We start from the raw sequence: 22,555 nt of genomic DNA, 5'->3' as shown, positions 1-22,555 counted from the left end.
GAAAGGATTAAACCTCTATCCCACAATACAGCAGCCTCTTGGACCCGTGCTTTCTAGGCAGGGGACAAAGAAGTGAAGTGTGAATGAGCCCTAAGACATTTTCAGAGGAAATAAATTAAAACAATGGACTTAAGGTAATTAAGCCCATTATTTTCACTGGATCTATTCTGAGTATGACTTGTCCTGGCTCGCCCCTCCAAGGAAGGCACACATCTAATAGTTAACTCTTTATCAACAAAATAAGCACTAACAGCAGCTCTCACAGTGTTCCAGATACACACATGCTTCTAGCTTCTAGGCAGCTGTCCACAGGTCTGGGCCCTACAGAGCAATTGCAGCAACAGTGGGACCATGAGCTTATACAGCAAATGACTGATTTACATAAAACCTTGCATGCATGCACGGCACCAAATCTGGAAGTTTTTTTAAATGTCACTAAAAGGGCAGAACAGGTACAGGACAGAACACTTTCTGCGGGCCCACACAGACATGCACGGAAGCCTGGAATGCAACCCCTGTGCAAACAGAGGATGCTTGTATACCCTCCTCTGACGGATTGCATGCATGCAGTCTAGGACTTCTCCTGCATGGAAGTCGTTGCTGCTCTTTCCTCATCAAGTTCCTACTGGTTCTAGGAGACAGTGCGGCAGGGGATGGCAGGGATTCACCTGTCCCCCTCACCTGATCAGCCTCTTCCTCCACCTGCAGCCCCCCTGTCCATCCCTGAAAGCTCTACCCTTTCTTCTTTCCCCTGCCCTGGCTGCTGCTTCATGGGTGGCACTGGACCCCATAAATCCCTGTCCCCCTCTCCAGCTCCCTTGCCTCCAACACACACTCATCCGAGTCCTGTCAGTCTCGGACATTTCCATCTAATCACATATCTGCCTTAGCACAGAACTCTTGAGAACTGAACTGTCGGAAATGAATTAATATAACCAGAAACTGAAAACAAAAGACCAGCTCTTTTATATACCACTTTTATTTGATGAGAAGTAGATTGAGTTGTGGTCATCATGTGACTGATTTACACATCCAGATCCTGATTTTTCTTACAGTAAGGATTTGTTTTGCCATGCTTCATTTTCCAAAGCTTTTCAGTGGCAAGGTAGATCCAGATCTTAATACATGGTAAACCAATAACATACCCACTCCCACCAAAGTAGTAATTCAAATAATATAAACCTCAAATTTGTTACCAAAATGATTTGATTGCTGGGGCAAAACTGGGCACTGATAAAATTGATATTTTTTGAGAATACATTTCTCTCTAGTTTTTATGTCGCATACAGTGCCTCTTCTCTTTGCGTCTTGCTGCAAAATTAACAATCTGATTGAAAGGGTCATGTACTGCAGGAATTATTACTGGGCCTGTTATCTTTAATAGGTCAACAGCATTCATATATGAAAAGATCAGAGTACATTAATAGATATCTCTTTGAGAGATGGAAGTCCCTTTAAGATGCTCTATTGTGTGCCCTTCCACTATTGAATTGCTGAATTGAATTCAAGGCCATGGGACTTAAATGATACATGCCCTGTGCAATGCCTCTAACTTTGGATAAACTAAATCAGTCATCTGACATGGGGCTGGAGGGACATAAAAGCATACAAGCAAAGGAAAACCTAAAACCCTATACTTCCTTTAATTAAAAAGAAAGATCAGAAAAACTTCACAGTACCTGCCATTTATTCAGCACTCAATACCCTCCTAGCCATAAAGCTTAGTGACTGCCCTCTTGTCTCACAATCTACTGTTGTGAATAAAAAACGAGAAGGTGATGAGGCATCATGTATGCCCCTCGAGCTCCTTGGAAATAAGGTGGGATATATATATGGCGAAGTAAAATAAGCAAATCAAGACCTGTGTAGGTGGTGCTTCAAGCAGCTCACGGTCTTAGTTTTGGCTGGAAAGGAAAGGGAGAGAAAATTGTAATAAGATGTGAAGGGGTAGATATATACTAGTTTGACTTTTTATCATGTAGCAGAACGCTGCTAAAAAAAAATTGGTGTGCACTTTAATGGAGATCTGCAGATAAGCCAAGAAAGCCATGCAGTGTAATTGTGCTTTGTTTTGTTTTAAAATTTATGGTCTGTGTGGGACCAGCCAAGGGCCACATAGTCAAAAACAGTTCATTCAAGGAAAACACTGATTGCTGAGGCCAGAGAACAGGCTCCACTCCAAAAATCGAAATTGGTGAAAGAGAGAATAAGCACATTAAGAGGAGAGTATGCAAGTCTTTCATTTTTTTATTCTCTTGCAATACAGTTTCTTGATAAAGGGTTACACACAGGGTTATCAGCATCTGGGACAGGGTGTCAAACAAATAATGACTAAGACAAAACAAACCCTTGGTCTGGGTTTTCAAAAAATGCCAATACATAGTTTAAAAAAACCTAAGACTTGTGAGCAAATAACAAACCATAGCTTTTGGTCATGGTTGGTAGCAAATAAAGCATAATTACGTTCTAGGCAGGGCTCACACATAGTGCTAAACTAAAGTTAATAAACCTTAGTTTGTTGTTGTTGTTGTTTAGTCGTTTAGTCGTGTCTGACTCTTCGTGACCCCATGGACCAGAGCACGCCAGGCACTCCTGTCTTCCACTGCCTCCCGCAGTTTAGTCAAACTTATGCTGGTAGCTTCGAGAACAGTGTCCAACCATCTCGTCCTCTGTCGTCCCCTTCTCCTTGTGCCCTCCATCTTTCCCAACATCAGGGTCTTTTCCAGGGAGTCTTCTCTTCTCATGAGGTGGCCAAAGTATTGGGGCCTCAGCTTCACGATCTGTCCTTCCAGTGAGCACTCAGGGCTGATTCCCTTAAGAATGGATGGGTTTGGTCTTCTTGGTCCATGGGACTCTCAAGAGTCTCCTCCAGCACCATAATTCAAAAGCATCAATTCTTCGGCGATCAGCCTTCTTTATAGTCCAGCTCTCACTTCCATACATAACTACTGGGAAAACCATAGCTTTTACTATACGGACCTTTGTTGGCAAGTGACCCTTCATGGATCACTGCCTTGCCGTGGCGAAGGGGCTTGAATAACTCAGAGAAGCTATGAACTATGCCGAGCAGGGCACCCAAGATGAACAGGTCATAGTGGAGAGTTTGGATCAAACGTGATCCACCTGGAGGAGGAACCGGCAAGCCCCTCCAGTATCCCTGCCAAGAAAACTCCATGGACAAATACAACCTTAGTTTAATAAACCATAATTTATATTGTGTGCGAACCAGCCACTTCTTCCTCCACACTTCTCATGCGATCCCTTGTACACAGTGCATGAACAACAAAGAACGGCAATTTCCAAGTAAATACTACCGCGTTTGAAGCAGGCATAGGTAAGAGTGAATTGGTAAGAGGAACTGGCTTCAAGTTGTTGAGTCCATTGAAATAAATGGGAGGTATCCAGTGGCCATTAGTTATTTCACAATAAAAGGCAAAATAAAGAGGGGCATGTTTTCATTATAAGCTTTGATATCCCAATTCTGTGAATGTTTAAACTATGGAATGATGGAAGAGTACTGGAACACCCTAATTATTTTTTTGTGTTTACATTAAAAAAAAAAGTTATATTAATGCATTGTGTGCTAACCAGACAGAAGATTCATCAAAGTCTTCATAAGCAAGTCTTAAATAGCTATGCAGCCTCCAGTAGAAATCAAACTAAGGGGCATACCTGCTTCGTTTCACAAGAAATAAGCCTGGCAAGTCATCCATATTAAGTTATTCTCCCCTACTAATGAGGTCTCTTGAGCATTATTGGGTCTTATGAGACAAAATTGTGATCATTTTAGGTACAAATGAATTGGAATTAGCAGATGCATCTGAAAGCAGTCCAGTCGCAGAAAGCTGAAACTAGATGATCAATGGCCAGATTGCCTTTTTATACTGTTCCAGAAGGTTTTGTTCAAAATATTGCCAGAGATCATAGTGAACTATAAAAAATGATTTTAAAAATGATGTAGGGAGAACATCAAACATTTTAGTTGTGCATGCATGACAGTGATACTATCATATCAGGAATGTTCTGGACTATGGGATAAATTCAATGTAGTGCTATGGCAATTTTTAGCTTGCCATATGGAACAATACCACCTCTCCTCTTTCTGGGGAATCTCCTGACACCACCACCCCCAGTCAATTTCGGGTGCTGCTGCTGCTTCTGGGAGCAGATAGAAGAAAGCCCTGTTGCACTAGCAGAAGTTCTTTCATGGGCTTCTGCTAGTGGGGCTACTTAGTTGAAAACTGTCCTACATTTCCAACATCCCTGGTCTTTGTCCAGGTGGCCTGGGGCTGATGGAAGTACAAGTCCAAAACGTGTGGAGGGTGCCCGATTGGCTACCCCTGCGGTAGGGCCTCTAGTGGCAAATATTCCTATAAAGTCTGCTGAACCAGCAAAATCTGGGAGGAGCCAGATCTCATTAATTTAATTAATCAATTAACCAGATCTAATTAATTTTCTCATAACAAGTGAGAATATTAATTAGAACTTGGTAGAACAACTTCAAGCTGCAGACTATGACAAGATAACAGATCAGCATCTATCTTTGTTCCATAATGCCACATACACAGACACAGGGTTTTTGGGCTATCAATACAAAGGAAAGATGACTGGGTCACTTAGGCTGCAGCCCTATACGCACTTATCTAGGGCTGAGTCCAATTGAATAACTTCTGATTTTGCTATCAATACTGACATTCTTTTTTCCTGTATCTGAGGGACAAACACACGGGACAGAGTTCCATAATTAACTGAAAGCTTTTTGGGGGCACGTAGCCAGTGTGGAAGCCTCTATCCTTGTGGATGGGGGAGGTGTAAGTGACCCGATTCTGCCTGCAATTGAGGCAAATGATTGTCTCCCTATCCATCATGCTAGATCAGGATCGGCCCCTGTGTTGTCTGTCTGTCAAACCTCTCCCTCCAACTCTGCGTATATGGGTGGATCTATATGACTAATATCGGGGTTTAATTTCACCCCAGATTCTGAATGGCTAAGTTCCTTTATTTTTATATGTTGGTTCATATATGATGAACCAGTGATGTCACAAAATAAATATTCTCTCCCGTTTCTGTTCTGAAAAGTATTTGTTGATTTATTCTGGTTAAGTGTGTCCTTAAGCCTCCCAGGAAAACCAATGGGACTTAATGGTGCTTAGCTTTAGTGGGATTGGGCTCATTGTCTGCTTGTTCCAAAGCCTCTCTTTCACTCCTCAGCGCTTCAATTTTTACTATTGTTATTGTCAGCACTTGTGGTGCCTCCAAGTGAGGGATTATCTTTAATTCCCCTTCATTCTTTTCATTCCCTTCTATTTAAGCATCTTTTGCCCTAAAGATATTTAAATATCTGAAAGATAAAATGCTGCTTTTGAATGCTGCTCCCTAGATATTCAGGCTTCCAAATGTTCCCTAGATATTCAGGCTTATAATAATAACAAAAGTTTTCTTTGAGTGCATTAGAACTCATCCACCTGGATGTAGTAGTAATGGAATAAGGATAGCATAAAAGAAATGCAAAGAGAAATGATAAACGAAAATATTCAGGTTTCATTGGTGGTACTGTTGGTTAGGGCAGGACTTTGGGGCTGCAGAATAAGCAGAAGTGTAAGCAAGGCTGGCTTACCTCAGTTTAAAGTGCAGTACTATGCATTACCATCTAATGAGGTGGATCCTTGTAAGACCATTAAATCCACATCTAAAGTAACCTAACAATAACATTGAATCAGTGGTCAATTCTGGCACGTATATGTGGTACTTTATCCTGAGTCAGTGAGACCAGTGGCGTAGCGTGGGGGGTGCAGGGGGGGCGGGCCGCACCGGGCGCAACATCTGGGGTTAGGGCAAATCCATGGGTTAGGGGGCGCAAATCCACGGGTTAGGGGGCGCAAATCCACGGGTTAGGGGGCGCAAATTACTTGCCTTGCCCCGGGTGCTGACAACCGACGCTACGCCACTGAGTGAGACTGATTGCATTGTGGCACTGAAAGCCCAGCCATACAGCATTCTCCCTAGCATTCCATCTAGAGAACTGAATAAACTGGGCCGTAGTTAATATTGGCATGCCAATAAGAGAAGAAAAAGCAAGTCACTTTGCTAAATCAGACCAAGTCCCACCTAGTTCAGCATTTTTGTTCTAGCAGCCAGTAGAAGAGCATAAAGGTAACAGTAACCACCTGTTGAATGCACCCAGAATCCTGTTAACAGAGGCATGGAGGTAATTTGGGAGACATCAAAATGTACATTCCAGGAGTAGCCAATGTAATGCCCTCCAGATGTTGTTGAACTGCAACTCCCATCATCCTTGACCATTTGCCATGCTGAAAGGAGTTGACGGGAGTTAACATAAGAATGTAAAAAAATTAATCTAGTCCAGAGTCCTGTTCTCAGAGTTGTCTGAAAATATCTGGAGAGAACTGCATTGGCTACCCCTGGTATAGCCAGACAGCCCAACTTGCCTTGATTCTTGTGGTTTTCATTTGATGGAAATCAAATTGAAGTTTGTTGCCTGAGGTGGTGGTGGGGGGTCAAACTCACAGCAGTCTACAATCTTGTGTTTCTTGGAAAAATTAATTTTTTTCATCTTCTCCAGATGAAAATCTCCAGATATTTTCATCTTCTCCAGATATGTGCAGTAGAGTGAATTATGCAATGAACCCCCTTCCACTTAATTTTTTACTCTCTGGTAACCACAAAAGTCATTGCTTATTGATAGAAGGCAGGGGACAGGACTGATTGAAAGTACCACAAGAGATTGCTTGGGTGCTAGCATACATCCTGTACAGAACGTGCTCAGAGGTATAAGGATATGAATGCTGTGTCTGGGAACAGGCAGTATTGCAAATGAAATCTTAACTGTTTTTTACTCATTATTTTCTCCAACAGGAATGTCCTAGTGGAGCTGTTAATGAAGAGACGTTCAAACAGATCTATGCACAGTTTTTCCCACATGGGGGTGAGTGGAGAGCATTCCATCTATGAAGTGTAGCTCAAATTTCAGAAATGATGAGTCACACAAAAATGATGCACATCAGCTTAAGAAAACTGATCTCCCTATAGAGGGGTTGGAATGCAGGGCTGACAGGCACCTCCAGTACATTAAAGTATTGAACCAAAACTGACTCCACATGTGATTTTAAAATGCTCATGATATGGTTGCTGTATAATTTTGAATATCATTTTGGATAATATCAGAATAATTGCATGTATGACTGCAGTTTGCATATGCTTATAAAAATAATTTAATTAGAATTAGAAGTGTCTATCTCAGTGATTTTTGGAGAGGACAGTTGTAAAGGGTTTGTGAATAGTTTTGTGAGCCTTGATTGGCTATGGTCAGCCATATGCATTGGAAACATTGTTCTCTCTCTCAAATTGGCTTCATATTCTGTTTAGTGACTGAAACATAAACAAAGAGCCAAATCTGGCTAGATATCTGATCTCTAACTGGCTGGCATTACGTGGGAAATAATGAAATAGTGGGGGGGGGGAGAGATAGCAGAAGCAGCAGCAAAGGGAGAAGAGGCTGTGAACAGTAGTGAGCAGGTATGAGAAAGGTAGGATTTAAGAGGTTGGGTGTGTCCCCTCTCAAATCACTACTTTCAAGTTGAAAAATTAACCAGGAGAACATTCAGCTCAGCTGTACATATGCTTATTTAAATTTCTTTAACAATATATCCTCTTACTGTGTTTTATTTCAGATGCTAGTATGTATGCCCATTATCTCTTTAATGCATTTGATACAGCACAGAATGGATCTGTGAAATTTGAGGTAACGGAATAATAGTTTGTTCTGATTATTATTGTCTATCATCTTACTGGACATCATAGTTTCCAAACCTTTTCTTTTCCATGTCTCTGAAGAAAAGTGTTGTAGGCCTGGCAGCTTGTACTTAATGTAACCAACAGAAATTGATCCAGTACATGTTGTCTTCTCATTCTTGATACAGCCCATCCCCATGCAAGCCCCATGGAAGTGAAAAGGTTGGCACCAAAGATATGGGGTAATATGGTTGAAAGATCCTGGAAGCAAAATTTAGGTTGCTAGGTAGCATGTTGAAAGCCAGAACCTAGAAGGTAGCTTTCTCTATCACAAATTTGTAGTTTCAATGTGTTGATGAGACAGTGTCCGGTAGCAGGTTTTGGATTTGTTAGGCACTGGGGGAAATCTGGGATAAGCTGGGCCTCTGCAAAAAGGACAGACTCCACTTGAACCAGAATGAAACCAGACTGTTGGTGCTTAAAATAAAAAGGTAGCAGGACAACTTTTAAACATATTGTTGGGGGAAAGCGGACAGGAGCTGAGAAGAGTCCACTTTGGAACAAAACTCTTCCCTGGAATGAAGATGAAGAAAAATGATTAAAATGTATGTGGGGGAGGTATGGAACTAGGCACTGAGACTTGGCTGGTAGGCAGAATCATCAAGTTACATCGCTGTATCCTTAGGATTAATGAAGGGATGGTTAATGGTGTAAATAAATGTTATTGCAGAGAAGGGAATGTTATAATAAGGCAACATATTATAAGACACAGACTTCTATACAGAGACTTGGAGAAAACTTTCTGCCCCAATTAAAATATATTTGTATTCTTCTGTCAAAAGGATTTTGTGATGGCACTATCCATTCTGTTGAGAGGAACAGTTCACGAAAAGCTACGATGGACATTTAATCTGTATGACATAAATAAAGATGGCTATATAAACAAGGAGGTGAGTCAGTGGCACCTATTCAGCTTTTTAAAGGAAATGAAAATGGAGGGTTGGAAAATGCTGTTCAGCTGCTCATCTTAAAACATGTGTATTTTTCACTCTATAAGACGCACCAGACCACAAGACTGTTTTTGGAGGAGGAAAACAAGAAAAAAAATATTCTGAATCTCAGAAGCCAGAACAGCAAGAGGGATCTCTGCGCAGTGAAAGCAGCAATTCCTCTTACTGTTCTGGCTTCTGGGATAGCTGCGCAGCCTGCATTCGCTCCATAAGACGCACACACATTTCCCCTTACTTTTTAGGAGAGAAAAAGTGAGCCTTATAGAGCAAAAAATACAGTAATTCAACCTTGGCACGACAGACTGAAAACACCCCAGCCCAGGTCAGCATGTGCTGCCTATTTAACTATTGCTGGCTCTGAGCCAAAGCCAACTCGCACTCATACATCTTATTTAAAGGAAAAAATAATTATGAGTTGGCTTTTGATACATGTTAAATAATAGGTATTTTCTATGATTTTATTATTTTTTAAAAAATCTACCTGGACCCTCAGCCCAGACCCCAGGAGTTACAACAAATTCAATTATAATATATAAATCTCTAGGTAAAACTGAAGCACTTTAATTTTGGTTGAATCTCAAAGAGAACACATCTATATGACATTAGCAAACTAACAGGAGGAATAAGAAAACAGGAAGTAATGCAATTGTTGGACATACCGTGCCAGAGACAAGACTTTGAGAGAACAAAATGTCTGACTTAGATCTCGCCAACCAGTTTCCTTGGAAGAAGATGAAAGCAGGGAACAAGTTCACAACACATTTGTGGCCACAGTAATAATGAGTCTCACAGATAAATTAACAGCACATGGAACACCATATGCCAACTTGGCCATTTTAGTCCTTAACGACTTCGCCGATTTCATGGCAACAACCTCCCTCAATATGTTCAACAAATTACATGAACTAATTATCTCTTTTGAGCCACAAGCTGTGCCAGGAAGTGTTTGTGTTTCTTTGAAATGGAACAGTCTAAGGTTCATAAGGCTTGCTACATACATCAAAGAAGCCAGATACCTTAGTCGAATTTGATCATGGTGGTGAATGAGACATCAGCAATCTGCAAGAGCAGCCTAGAAAATTGTGTTTCCTTTACAAAACCAGTCAAAGCCAGACCCCTCTACTCAAATGCTAGTGTAGATTCTTGCTTAATGTATGTAATATACTGTATTCAAATCGAACTATTCAAGAGATTATCTAGCCATCTCTATTTAAACAATAGAAACAAACAATTACAATCAGATTCAGGTAGGTAGTCATGTTGGTCTGACGCAGTCAAAATAAAAAAAAAACAAATGGTCCAGTAGCACCTTATAGACCAACTAAGTTTATAAGGTCTACTGGACCATTTTTATTTTTATTTCAATTACAATCGGATTCAAGGAGGTGCACAGTCATGGCCACCACAGTAGCCAATGGTAAAATGCGTGAAGATAATTTGGTAAATTAAGCCTGCTTGTCTTTAGTATTACATTAGAAAAGACTGGTGGAAAAGCACACTTTACAGTCATTAAAAAGTAATGTGTGCATACAAGAAACTGCAGAGATAGATAGATAGATAGATAGATAGATAGATAGATAGATGATAGATAGATAAGCAGTCAGGGAGAGGGGTGTTCATTAGCCTAATTTCACTTTATACAGAGGTCCACAATTGGAAACTACTTTTTTAAAGCTATTGAAACTCTCAGATATATTCACCAGGTCTACCAGATGGCATTTGCAGAGCAAATTTGCTCCCAGGTTAATAATAATAATAAAAATCCATAGAATGCATAGCTACCAAGCATAATTTTTTCCTTGAGGGTGGTTAAGGAGTGGAAAACTCTGTGTATTTTAGATTTCAGAATATGTTATATTCATAGGTATTTAGATCTAAAGCACAGCAACACTATTCCTTTGTGTGTGGGCTTTCAAAAAAAACACAGAATAAGGGTGATGCCCACAAACTAGCTGCATTCTCTTTGTTGAAGGTTAATACTAGAAATGTTAGTGAGTCAACTCATTGCCAGAGCCCTGTTTGATGTCTCCCTTGTGCTTTGATTGTCACAATTCCAGGAAATGATGGATATAGTAAAGGCAATTTATGATATGATGGGCAAATACACCTACCCAGTGCTGAAAGATGACGCTCCAAGGCAGCATGTAGAAGTTTTTTTCCAGGTAAATTTCCATTTGTTAGTGCACATATATCTTCCTTATGTTTGAACTCATACCTACTATATTTTCAGTCATTTTGTGTCTGGGCAGTGGAATCTGTTTAAATCTGCAAAACCACATAGATGTATATGAATCCTATCAGTGCTATATTATACTGCACTTTGTAAATGCAGTAGTGCTATGAACTCAAAGAGTTTGTATTTTTCTGTATTGCAGAAAATGGATAAAAATAAGGATGGTGTCGTTACTCTGGATGAGTTTATTGAGTCATGTCAGGAGGTAAGACTTCCTTTCATAGTAAAGCTAACCAAGAGATTGTCTCATGCCAGAAAGCTCAGATTTCGCTTCACCCAAAAGCTGAGAGCTCCAGGACATCAGGTTTTGATTGGGCCATTATGGCTGAACTTCCTTATGAAGTTCAGGATTCTTTGCTGCACTTCACCACTGGTAGAAAGAACAGGGAAGACACAGTGCACATATTGCATACAATGGGGCTGCACATACAGTTGCAGTTTGGAGATAAAAGGATTGTGTACATGTGCACAGAGAACGCCATATATCTGTATTATCCGGATATGTCCAAGTCATGTTCTCAACTGTCTGTGCAACTGAGAGTACAATCTTATGCATACTTAGAAAAAGGTCTAGTGGGATTTATCCCCTTGTGGGTGTATTTATTATTTCACACTAAGAGTAGCAAGGCTCTCTTACCCATTCTGTAGACCTTCACTTATTGCACACATTCTCCATGTGTTAGGATGATATACAGGTAGAGATTGAGATAGCTATAGCTATAGCTATATATTTACTAACCTAGAAGTGAGAAACAACTCCCCAAATTTCCATCTCTCTGCTCATCTGAAATCACAATTTCCAGATGATTCCTGAAAGCAGTAGCTGCTGCATTTTAGTTTCTATATGAAGAAAAGACTGCAACCATGGCAAAACTAAAAGTTGGTGGAAGGTTCCAATGCAAAACAAGGCATGATACCTTATACTCTCAAAAATGGAAATGGTGTGAGTGGAATTGCCTCAGCATTCCTGAGGGCTCATCCACAATTAGCTTGTCCCATGCCTGGAAAGCCCTAAGTGTAACCTGAAACCTGCACAGCACTCATGAGATCCTAATCTAACTGAGTCTGTAACTGTTTCCTTTCAACAATCTATCTCAAGCATTTATGGCTTTTGACACCAGGCTTTACCCAACCTGCACTTCACTGAAATTCTTTGCTCAGTGAAGAATTATGCAGAACCTGAAGGCTTGTTCACACACACTGTGACATTTTGATTAGTGCTAGTAAAGAGGTTGCTATGGATTTTGAACAGTTCTGTACGGAAGCTACTCATGCAAAGTACAGCAAATCAATCGGAACCCCAGTGTTTGACCCCAAAATGGTTTTAAAATAGGTATAAGTTGGAACTAGTGGCAGCTGCCTAGATATCTTCTGTACTGAAGATTGTATTTGTGCAAACTGGGGGGTGAACTAGAAAAAGTAGCTTATGTGGTTCTTATTTTTGTAAGCTCAAGATAAACGTGAAATAAATGAACACATGGCTTTAAGAAAGAGGATTAAAATTAGACATCTGGAATACCATCCAGCTCCACTGAAACTAATTGACTTTAGTGGAATATTGATTGCTCCCCTGCTCCCCCGTTCTTTAATTCAACATTACACATAGATGTAATGGGAAGTGCCACAGGGAAGGTAAACTATAGGAGGGCCATATCTCAGTGGTACAGCATCTGCTTTGCATGCAAAAGGTCCCTAGTTCAATCCCCAGCATTTCCAGGTAGACCAGAGAATGTCCACTGCCTAAAACTCTAGAGAGCCACTGGGACCCGCTCCATACTCTGCACTTAGTTTGCTTGTAGATTCTATTTTATATTACTATATTAATTGGATATGCATATTTGGATCACCATGGTCACAGTAGGTTAATGTCATTTGGAATAATACGGCATAATAATATGCTTATTAATTAAGAAGTCTTCAGTAGGAGAGAAGGTACCTCATCTTGGAAAGGGAATGAGAGCAGTCAATCCTAATTGACTCCTTATGTACTAATGAAGTCTCTCACAGGTCAAAGCAAAGTTCTCATGCTGGCATTTGCGTCTGCATTGCAGCCCAAGTTGTTTATAGTGTATCACAGTCCAGAAGCAGGGCCTTGAATGGGGAAAAAAACAACAACAACAGACGGCTGGCAGTATATAGCACTGGTAGATATGCAAGTTTGCATAAAAACATGTATAAAATAGGAGAAAATGCATAGCATTCAGAGCTATTTCATATGGAAATTGGTTTTGGCCATAGACACTGGTACATTTGCACTCATTTAAACATGTTTCTGTTATTTTCCAGGGACTTACCGTATTTTTCGCCCTGTAGGACGCACTTTTTCCCCTCCAAAAATGAAAGGGAAATCTGTGTGCGTCCTATGGGGCGAATACAGGCTTTCGCTGAAGCTTGGAGAGCGAGAGGGGTCGGTGCACACCGACCCCTCTCGCTCTCCAGGCTTCAGGAAGCTATCAGCAAGCCTGGGGAGCCCACGGGAGTTCCCGCAGGGCTCCCTAGGCTGCGGATAGCAGCCTGTCGCCCAGCGCGTGGGGCGCCCTGAAGCCGACCGCCCAGCGCGCCTGGCAGACATCCGCAGCGTGGGGAGCCCTGCGGGAGTTCCCACAGGTCTCCCCACACTGCGGATAGCAGCCTGCCGCGCGGGGCGCCCTTAAGCAGAGCGCCCCTTGTGCCGGGCACACATCGGCCAGCCCCACAAGCTCGGGGGACAGCAGGGAGGCGCAGCGCCGCCATACCGCTGTTCCTCGACCTGGTTTTGGGGGGAAATAAAGGAAAAAAAGATTTCCTTTATTTCCCCCCAAAAAAACTAGGTGCGTCCTATGGGACGGAGCGTCCTATGGGACAAAAAATACGGTAACTATGCATTTACAGTACAAGGCCATTTCTATTTTTGTTACCTCTCTCTCTCTCTCTCTCTCTCTGACCTAAACTTCAGTTGAATCGTTGGGGTGGGGAGGCATTCCCAAGTCACCAGAATGGTATTCCACAGTCCCATCTCTCTCCACCCAGGCAAGCAAGGGGCTTTATTACAGTTCAAAGGAACATTCCATCCAAGCGAAAGAACTGCAGTGGTGTGTAAACAGTTGTGTAGCCTAAGGGGAGGTGTTGGCTGGAGAGAATCCTGAAGATCATACAGGGAGGGCCGGAGGGCCATATTTGCTTCCCCCCCCCCAACTTGAAGTTCCTCACCCTGGTATATAATATGTATTTAAATGTAAAGGCAGCAACTTCAAGTCAAGCAATGGCGCAGGTCTATACATAGATTTTAGTTCAACAAACTGATTCATATATATTTACAGTAAGTATATGAAATGGGAAATGGCATTTAGCTTATAGTTTGATGAAATGAACTTGATTAATTGCAAATGATGATTTAAATGACTAGGATCCAGTTGACACTTTAGATTCTATGCAAATTTGGGATAGTTGTGCAACCTCAAGGCTTACTGCCTTGTTCCATTGCTGCTTGCAGGCCACAACATGGACTCGTCCATAGTCAACTTAAGGTTTATTTATGGATCTTCGGGGGGAAATCCATCTCTACCGGTCCTCCAGGCCTGGCAGAGCTGTTTGTGTATGCAATATAAATATGCATGGTTTATTTTCTCATTGCTTTCAGGATGACAATATCATGAGATCCTTACAGCTTTTTGAAAATGTCATGTAACAGCAGCTGAAGAACAGCATAGGAATCTGAGACTTTATATGTAATGAGACCCTGAAGAAAATGAGTCAAGATTTTTCTCCCTGCCACCTTTTTTGATGAAAGCTTTTTACTACTTGGACATACTCAGCGTGCAAGGATTTTATATGCCATCGCAAACTGAGCTGTGTCTCTGAATGCAACAAACTCCATCTCGCCTCCCTCAAGAGACACTGATTAGAATTTATTTCATTTGGAAGCATGCTAATAAAACCTGACCAGAGAGACCTGCTGCTTAAAGTTTAATGAATTATTGAAGTTTAAATGATTAAAACAATATTCAAGTTTCTGTTAGCTAATCACAAAAGTTCTGCTGCTTTTGCTCTAGCAAGCTGGATTGCATATGGTACCACAGCATCAATAGCTTGCTATACATCTGTTGTAAGCAGAAACTCTTTTTGTATCATCACAGGACAAACAGTTGTGCTTATATTTTGCTTTGACAGTGAGATATGCGCTAGAAAAACTCATGCTAGTTTTGCAAATGGACACAAATCTAACATGGTAAATGGCCAGCAAGATTAATTTAGGTCCTGTCTAGATGATCAGTTTGTAGTCAACAAAAGCAAAGGAAATGCTTCCTGTTCAGAGACAGATACTGCATTTCCCCAGAACTTAAAAAGGCAACAGACTGCTGCTAGGGAAATGATTTATTTCCCCCAATGGCAAAGCTGTTGTAAGCTGGAGGGCTTTTCAGCAGTTGGCTGTTTCCTAGTGTCCATGGTATCAATAATAACAAGTGATGCGACTCCATCCTCACCACATAGCCATTTGATATTGCAACTTTAACACCAATGCTCTGTCTGCAAAGAGGGCACTCGCTGAGAGGTGGAACTGACTCTTCCTAAGACAAAGCTTGGGGAAGCCTCTTGTCAAGTTTTACCACCAACACCTCCATAGGAAGTCTTCCCACTTTGCCACAAGGTAGGACTCCAAATCAGCTATGCTGGTGGAAGCTGATGAGTGTTGTAGTCCCAAAATATCTGGTGGGCACTGGGTTAGGGAAAGCTGCTTCGGATGAACTTGCTGATGTGGGAAGAAGGTAAAATTCAAGGGCATGTGCATGGACACGTATTTGCCTTGGAACTGCCAGTTGTTATGTGAGCCCTCCTCCTCCTTCAGGCTGTGTTCTCTTTCCCACACAATAGGACACAAATTATCCAGCATGGGAATAGTACCAGCAATGCCACTTCTATAACTGCCCACTCCCATTGTACTACAATCCCATATATGGATTGTTTTGTGCTCTACTGCCTCTGGACTGAGATCTGAAGGATTATTTCACAATGCCAAGAACGCAGTTGAGGCGTGCTTGCAGCTGATTGTCTTGACATGCCCAACTCATAACTTAACTTCCCTTCTGTTATTAAAAACTCATACTTGTGTCACATGCCGTCGCTCTGACTGACTCCAGTGAAGTTTCTCATTGTGCATACAAGTGAATGAAATTCCTTCTAGTTCATCTGAGTCGAGAGAATCAGATAAAAGCAGAGTTTACTTTTGCAGGCAAAATCTGAAGCATATTCTACAAAATATACTGAACTGTGATAAGTTTCCCCCATTGCTTTCATTGGTTTGAAAGGTGCACAGTCCAAGGCCAAAGCTTCCATAGCGTTTAAAGGGCTGGAATATTAAAAGTCATAAGTTTTCCCCCATTCATTCTCCCTAGTGCACACTGCAGTGAAATGTGGGATCAGCAGACAGTGCTGGACATTGTTTTGCACCGTACCGATTTAACATGGAACGCTAACAGCCCACCAAGTAGTCCCTACCCACCACTCAGGCCCCACTCAGCCCCACTGAAATGAACTGAGATCATGCACAGTTTCCCTGTGTATTGTGCCTAGAGTTTTCAAGCACAAAAGCAAGCACGATGCTCTGTGTGCACTAAAACATGCACCATTTGACCATTTAAAGTAGCTGGAGTCCTGAGCCAATACGAAGCACACACTGATTTCACTGAGGCTGGGAGCACTAGCTTGCAAAACAATGAGGTTGTTTAAGAACAAGATAAAGAGCAGGGGGATTTTGAAGTATTTTAAACCAATTTAATGGTTTTGTTCAAAGCATCTACTTTTAGTGGGGGTGGGGAGTTTTTTTGGGGGGGGGGGTGTAATCTGAAACTTCTATTGGAAGAAAATGACAATAGTTGTAAAGTAAAATTTTATGGTGACTATTTCAAGATTTTACAGTATTTCCAATTATACACACCATTCATATTACATGTCCCAAATCCAGCTAAAGTTATCTGTGTGGTGTAAGGCACAATCATATGTATATTTTCTTGGGAGTAAGCCCATTGAGTTCCAGTGGAGTTTAGTCTGATATAACGTGTTTAGGATTGCAGCCTAAGGTGACAATCATGAACAACTTGCTTGGAAGTAAATTCTATTGAGACCATTGGACCTTACTTCCAAGTAAAGCTGGTTAAGATTTAAGCCCCATTGCCTTCACTTAGTATCACTTAGTCATGGCTAACTTTACCTGGACTGGGGTGAACAGTTTCTCCACACAACTGTAACCATTTGGTTTGGTAGGAAGTTGCAGTCACTGCCCGTGCCTTCTACAAGCCCAAAGAGTTCCTGCCAGTACATTTAGTACAAGAGGAATACACTCTAGAACATGAGGATATTTTGCTTGGGATAGGATCCAACTGTTTGCTATCATGTATAACCCTAGCTGGGTAGTCAGTACTGAAAGAAATAACAGAAAATTAATCTCCGTAGTTATACAAGAGCTAGTTCTTAATTTAAGTCCCCATGCTAGAAAAATAAGATTGTTTTAAATAATTACTAAATTAGTAAATTTAGAGATTAGTGCCAGGACCTTATTTGGCTGCCTGCAAGTGCCATGTGTCCTGATTTGCCACAAGGCCTAGGAAGGTTCGTAGCCTAGACAAATTACTGGCTGTGGACAGAAGAAATAAGGAAGGGCAGGAATGTATTGGGTTACACTGCACACATGCTGACCATCAGATTTCCAGGAAAGTGTTACAGATATTTTTTGCAAACAGATTACATGTTGTTGGCAATCAAATATATTTTAAATATGACACCCATAGTTTTATATTTTATAAATCACATTAACTGTAATGCCTAAACTTATATAGAAATCAATATAGCTAGTGTAACTGGATTTGTGATGTGACAGGTTTGTTCACAATAAGATACTGTCCTTTAAACCTTGAAAAACTGGTTTGGAAAACCCAGCCTCCACTGTTCCTTCTTAAGCCTCTGTTGCTTTTCAGTCCTTGCTCCCCATTCCTTAAAAGATCCAGTGGTTTGTATTCCAAACCCTGATCCCTGTAAATGTGAAGTATGTACAGAGGCCTGTAGCAGCCCTAGTTCAATGGGGAGCTTTGTGTGCAATGTGGTGCTGGTTCCTCTCAAAAAGGCCAGGGCCTTTTTTACAAGCTAAAATCCTGGCAACCAGTCCCCTTGCTTTATCTTCCTTGTCAATTAACCTTTTTTATTTTTAAAAAAGAACTATGCATGAAACACTGACTGATTTGCCCACTCTCCACTAGTTGGGAGTGATTCATCGTGTTTTCCATTTTATGATGTGGAAGAGACTGTAGGTTTGGAATATGGGGAAAACTCAAGTTACATCTTCTGAACTTCTGCTTTAATTATTATTTATTATTGTTGCAGGATAAAGTAAATCTCCTGATCCTCTTCTCCCAGGATGGAGACCATGTGGTCACCCCAGATGTTGTTGGACTGCAGCTCCCATAATTCCTGACCATTAGCCATCCTGGCCAGGACTGATAGAAGTTGGAATCCAACAGTATCTGGAGAACCACATGTTTCCATCCCTTCTCTAGTCCAGTTCCCTAGTTCCCTGTTCTAAAATGGGGTGTACGAATTACCAAAATATCATATAACATCTTTTTATAGCAGGTTTTCCTCAAATGTTTTGAATGGGGGATTTTCTCGCAAAACCAATTTCAGCTTCAGAAAAAGGGCTTTCCTTAGGACCATGGTAGAGGAGGAAAGAGTTTAATTCCCCCCCCCCCCAATTACCTGCTGCAATCTCAATAGTTCTCTACTTCTCCCAGCTGGTGCTATTTGCATTTCAATAAACTTGTGTGTTACATGCAAAAATGCAAAAGATGTCAAATCTGCTTTTGCCCCAAGACCTACTTCTAAACTTACTGTACCTATAAAGCACCCCAGCTAGCTGGCAGCCATTTCACAAGCCGATAAATGCACAGCACCAGCTTGCACAGCTCTCTCTCTTTTTGTGTGTAAAAGTCTGAGGATTGAGAACTAAGGATTGAGGATTTAAAAGAACTAAGAGGGCATCATAGTTTTCCTCTTAAAACTGCTTCTGGGAGACTGACTCTACCTACTTCAGCACCTTCCTCCATGGATCCTCACCTACCACCCAAATTAGGAATACTACAATCCCCCAAATTTGAAAATTATACTGATTGAATGATAAAATAAGTCTAAATCTGTAAACAATAGTAGTTCAGCTAAGTCTACACCCACCACACACACACAATGTAAATTAAAACTTGTGTTATTTGTGCTTACCACCTTCTGAGTCCACTTTAAAGTAGACTAAGGTTTGTGGGAGCTCATGACATTATTAGGCTACTTGGAGCTACTTGGGCTGTCTTTAGCATATGTGGCGCCAGGATGCAAAAAACTGGGGGGGGGGGGGAGAGGCCAAAGTTGTTGAGCTTTTTGTAGGGGGGCAGCTCAGAGTTGTTGAGCTTTCTTGGGGGGGCATGCAACTCTCCCATGCTACTGCGGGAGGAAAGCAATCCCCACAGACGCTTGGGAGGGAAGCTGCGTGCCTTGTGTGAGCAGTGTATGTACGCTGGGTGGGCCTCTCGACGGCCCACCAATCCCAGGCACCCAGTAGGGCAGAGCCAGCCAGCTGCCTCAGTGCCCACAGCAGAAAAGCCTGTGGCACTCTGACGGGCTCTGTGCCGCTCAGCAGCGGCTGGCCTGGCTCTTCAATCCCGGACTCCAAATCTCGGCCACGGACTCTAGGCCTGGCACCCCTGAGAGCCCGGTGCCCGGGTGCCCCGCACCCCTAGCACCTATGGGTAAGCAGGTCCTGCTCAGAATTAAGTCCCATTGTGTTCAGTGGGACATTCTCCTGGGTGAATATGCACAGGATTGCAGTCATTAGTGCATATGCTTTTTCATGCACTGGAACTAATGCTATAAAATGGAAGTTAATGTGTGTATCCAGCAAAAATGAGGACAATGTTGAACTTTGACACAAGCACTAGGAATGAGGCTGTGGTGTCCTTTCCTTTCCCTTCCCTGCAATGATCAGTCTATTAGCACTACCACAGTGTTTCTCCTGGCCAAAAACTAACCCAACCCAACTCCAAATACAGTATTTTGACAATTAAGTTAATTTGCTCAATTTTGTTAGCTTGTTCAACGTGTTATGCCACAAGGAAGCTCTTGCAAGTCAAAGGGAACTGCCATGGATAGAGGTTACATGTGGCATGGCCACCCAATAGCACAGTGGTTCTGCTCCTGCTCCTCTTGACATCAGTGATAAAAACTCAGTGACTCCAGTGGACTTTTGTGGGACAAAATTGATGGTTCAAATGGAGTAAAAGTCTCCCATCTGCAATTAAGGTTACTAGTGGCCATGGTAGCAGGAACTTACCATGTTGCATTTTTACTTTTTATTTTATTTTAAGGTATACTGTAAAAAGAGACTGAAGCCATTCTCTCCCTTGTTACTATCGCTTAACTGTGATGATGCCAGGGTCCTTAATAATCCAGTCTTGTTTGTTGGCTTGTTTTTCATCTGAACCCTTTTATTGTGTTGAAGAAGGTCTCACCCATGGACTGAACCTGTGAATAGAGCATGCAGCCTGACTATTAAGTAAAGAAAACAGAAAAAAGTATCATTCATGGTAATGCCATTTATTATCAGGAAATGGGCTCATGGGAATGAGTGCAAATCAGCCAAAAGTATGCAGTACACCAGAGGAGAAAAAGCCAGGCATCGGCTTAAAACTATTACTGAACTCCATGTTCAAAAGTGCTTTAAAAAAGCTTAACTAGGTCTGAATCATCCCAATCTTTGCAAACGTTCTGGAGCTCAATAGCCTGATCATTTTTCATAATTGCAATATTCATGGCAATGACTTGATAATAAGAGAAAATACTGTGATAAATTGGTTTTACATCATCCTGAATTTTACCAGCATTATTAGAATGTAGTTCTTGGGCTAGGTTTCTAAGTTTTAAAATGTCAATGTTCTCCACTGTACAAATCTGCTCATAACTGTAGTTGTTTCAGCAATGTCCAAAATGTTTGTCTGACCAATAGTTAAGAGTTATTACAATTGTGTCAGAAGTACCTTTTTCCAAATGTTGTTTATATGCATTTAAGGCAGCAGTTCATTAAAAAACCAGTGTATCTGCTACGTTGATGTTAAGTTTTCCTGTTACTCATTGCAATCCCATGAGTAACCCTGAATAATGCTGATTGTAAGATTTCACAGGTGATTTACTAAATGTTCAGTTGGAATGACAGATTAATGGCATCCCTGAAAGTTTGTCATGCTACAAACAAACAAACAAAAACCATCTCTAACTTGTTGACATAAGAAATGTGATTCATAAGAGTGCAGTGGTGTTACAGCTTTTTCCTTCCATAGCTTTTAAGCACATCAGAAAATTAACAAAATTTCATGGTAAGTAAAGCCATTCTGTTGAAGCAGCAATGCATAGCTTCACTTTCACAAATATTATGATCAAACAGCAATTTGTATAATATTTTGTTGAACATTTTCAAAGATTTTGGTTTTAATAATAAAAAATATAATATGTTCATAAGATGATGCACATGTCTATTTTTGTGGCTAATCAGGCCTGACTTCGCTTGAAAAATGGGGGCAAGACCACAGCAATCTCTTCTGGGAAACTGGGACTACTCAGATGCTCACTGGGCAAGGATGACACTGCAGGGTTAAGAAAGAATGAACCACAGAATTGAATGAAGTGAAAAGCCTGTAAGGCCAAGTAGGCTGGTGTCTTGACTACATGATTCCATAAGAGAGGAGTAGTACTGCTAGAAATCTAGACATGAGTAGTCCTCTTCTGGCTCAACCCTATGCATGTTTGCTCCAAAGCAAGTGTTAAAGTGTTCAGCAGGAATTATTTCATGGTTAAATGTGCTCATGATTGCTTCCAGGCAGAGGAATCTTAACTGCTGGTCATGGGGAGAAGGGAGAATCCAGCTCCATGGAGCCTTCCACTACACCTACTGAAAGTGCAACAGGGTACACACTATCATGGCAGCATTTCCCGCCAGTAGCAGCCAGCAAGCACAAGGCTGGAGCAGGATCAGCAATGGATCTCCCAGATCTAATGCCAGTTCATTTCCTGGTGAGGGGCCCATTCCAGACCCCTCTGCTATGCTAGTTGAGAGCTGGTGCAGCAAATAATAAGAATTAACGGCCTACAAACCTTCTGCCCTGGCCAAGAGCAGCTGATGGGGCTACAGATTTGGTGGGGTACCTGCTGCTCGGTCCCTTCCTCACTTTTGAATTGCTGCCTTATTACTCTCTTCAGACACCTAAGTGCTCACTACATCCCTTAGAAATTTCATTCCACCTTTTGTGGCATTGCTGTTACTGAAGCACCCAGCCTCTTTTGTTATCCTGAGTAATACCCTTCAGTATCTTGACTCCCAAAGCATCACTTTTCAGGCGGCTGTATAAAAGCAAGGGTCTTCCACATACAACAGAGAAAATGATCAGTAGTATACTGATCTTCTATTGGAAGTGGGCTCATCTTCATTGCCTATGAGATGGAAGGACACCAGATATTTCTAATTTATCTCTAGACAATGTGAGAACGCCTTTGCATA

General features: G+C 41.5%; 1 protein-coding gene across 12 annotated transcripts in view; it reads left to right on the top strand.

The window, feature by feature from the left end:
* The window catches only part of KCNIP1 (potassium voltage-gated channel interacting protein 1), a 556,014-nt gene extending 541,089 nt beyond the window's left edge, over positions 1-14,925 (top strand). For all 12 annotated transcript variants that reach the window (XM_083597504.1, XM_083597505.1, XM_083597496.1 and 9 more), the window contains 6 exons: positions 6,877-6,946; positions 7,692-7,762; positions 8,595-8,702; positions 10,820-10,924; positions 11,138-11,200; positions 14,615-14,925. In XM_083597504.1, the coding sequence (XP_083453630.1) occupies positions 6,877-6,946; positions 7,692-7,762; positions 8,595-8,702; positions 10,820-10,924; positions 11,138-11,200; positions 14,615-14,662 (465 nt within the window). In that variant the 3' untranslated portion in view covers positions 14,663-14,925. The remainder of the gene's footprint in view (positions 1-6,876; positions 6,947-7,691; positions 7,763-8,594; positions 8,703-10,819; positions 10,925-11,137; positions 11,201-14,614) is intronic.
* Positions 14,926-22,555: the final 7,630 nt, after the last annotated feature.

The sequence above is a fragment of the Podarcis filfolensis genome (genome assembly GCF_964270895.1).
Source record: "Podarcis filfolensis genome assembly, chromosome: 2".
NCBI classification, from domain to species: domain Eukaryota; kingdom Metazoa; phylum Chordata; class Lepidosauria; order Squamata; family Lacertidae; genus Podarcis; species Podarcis filfolensis.
The sequence above is the reverse complement of the archived record's forward strand: the minus strand, read 5'-3'. Positions and strand labels throughout refer to the sequence as shown.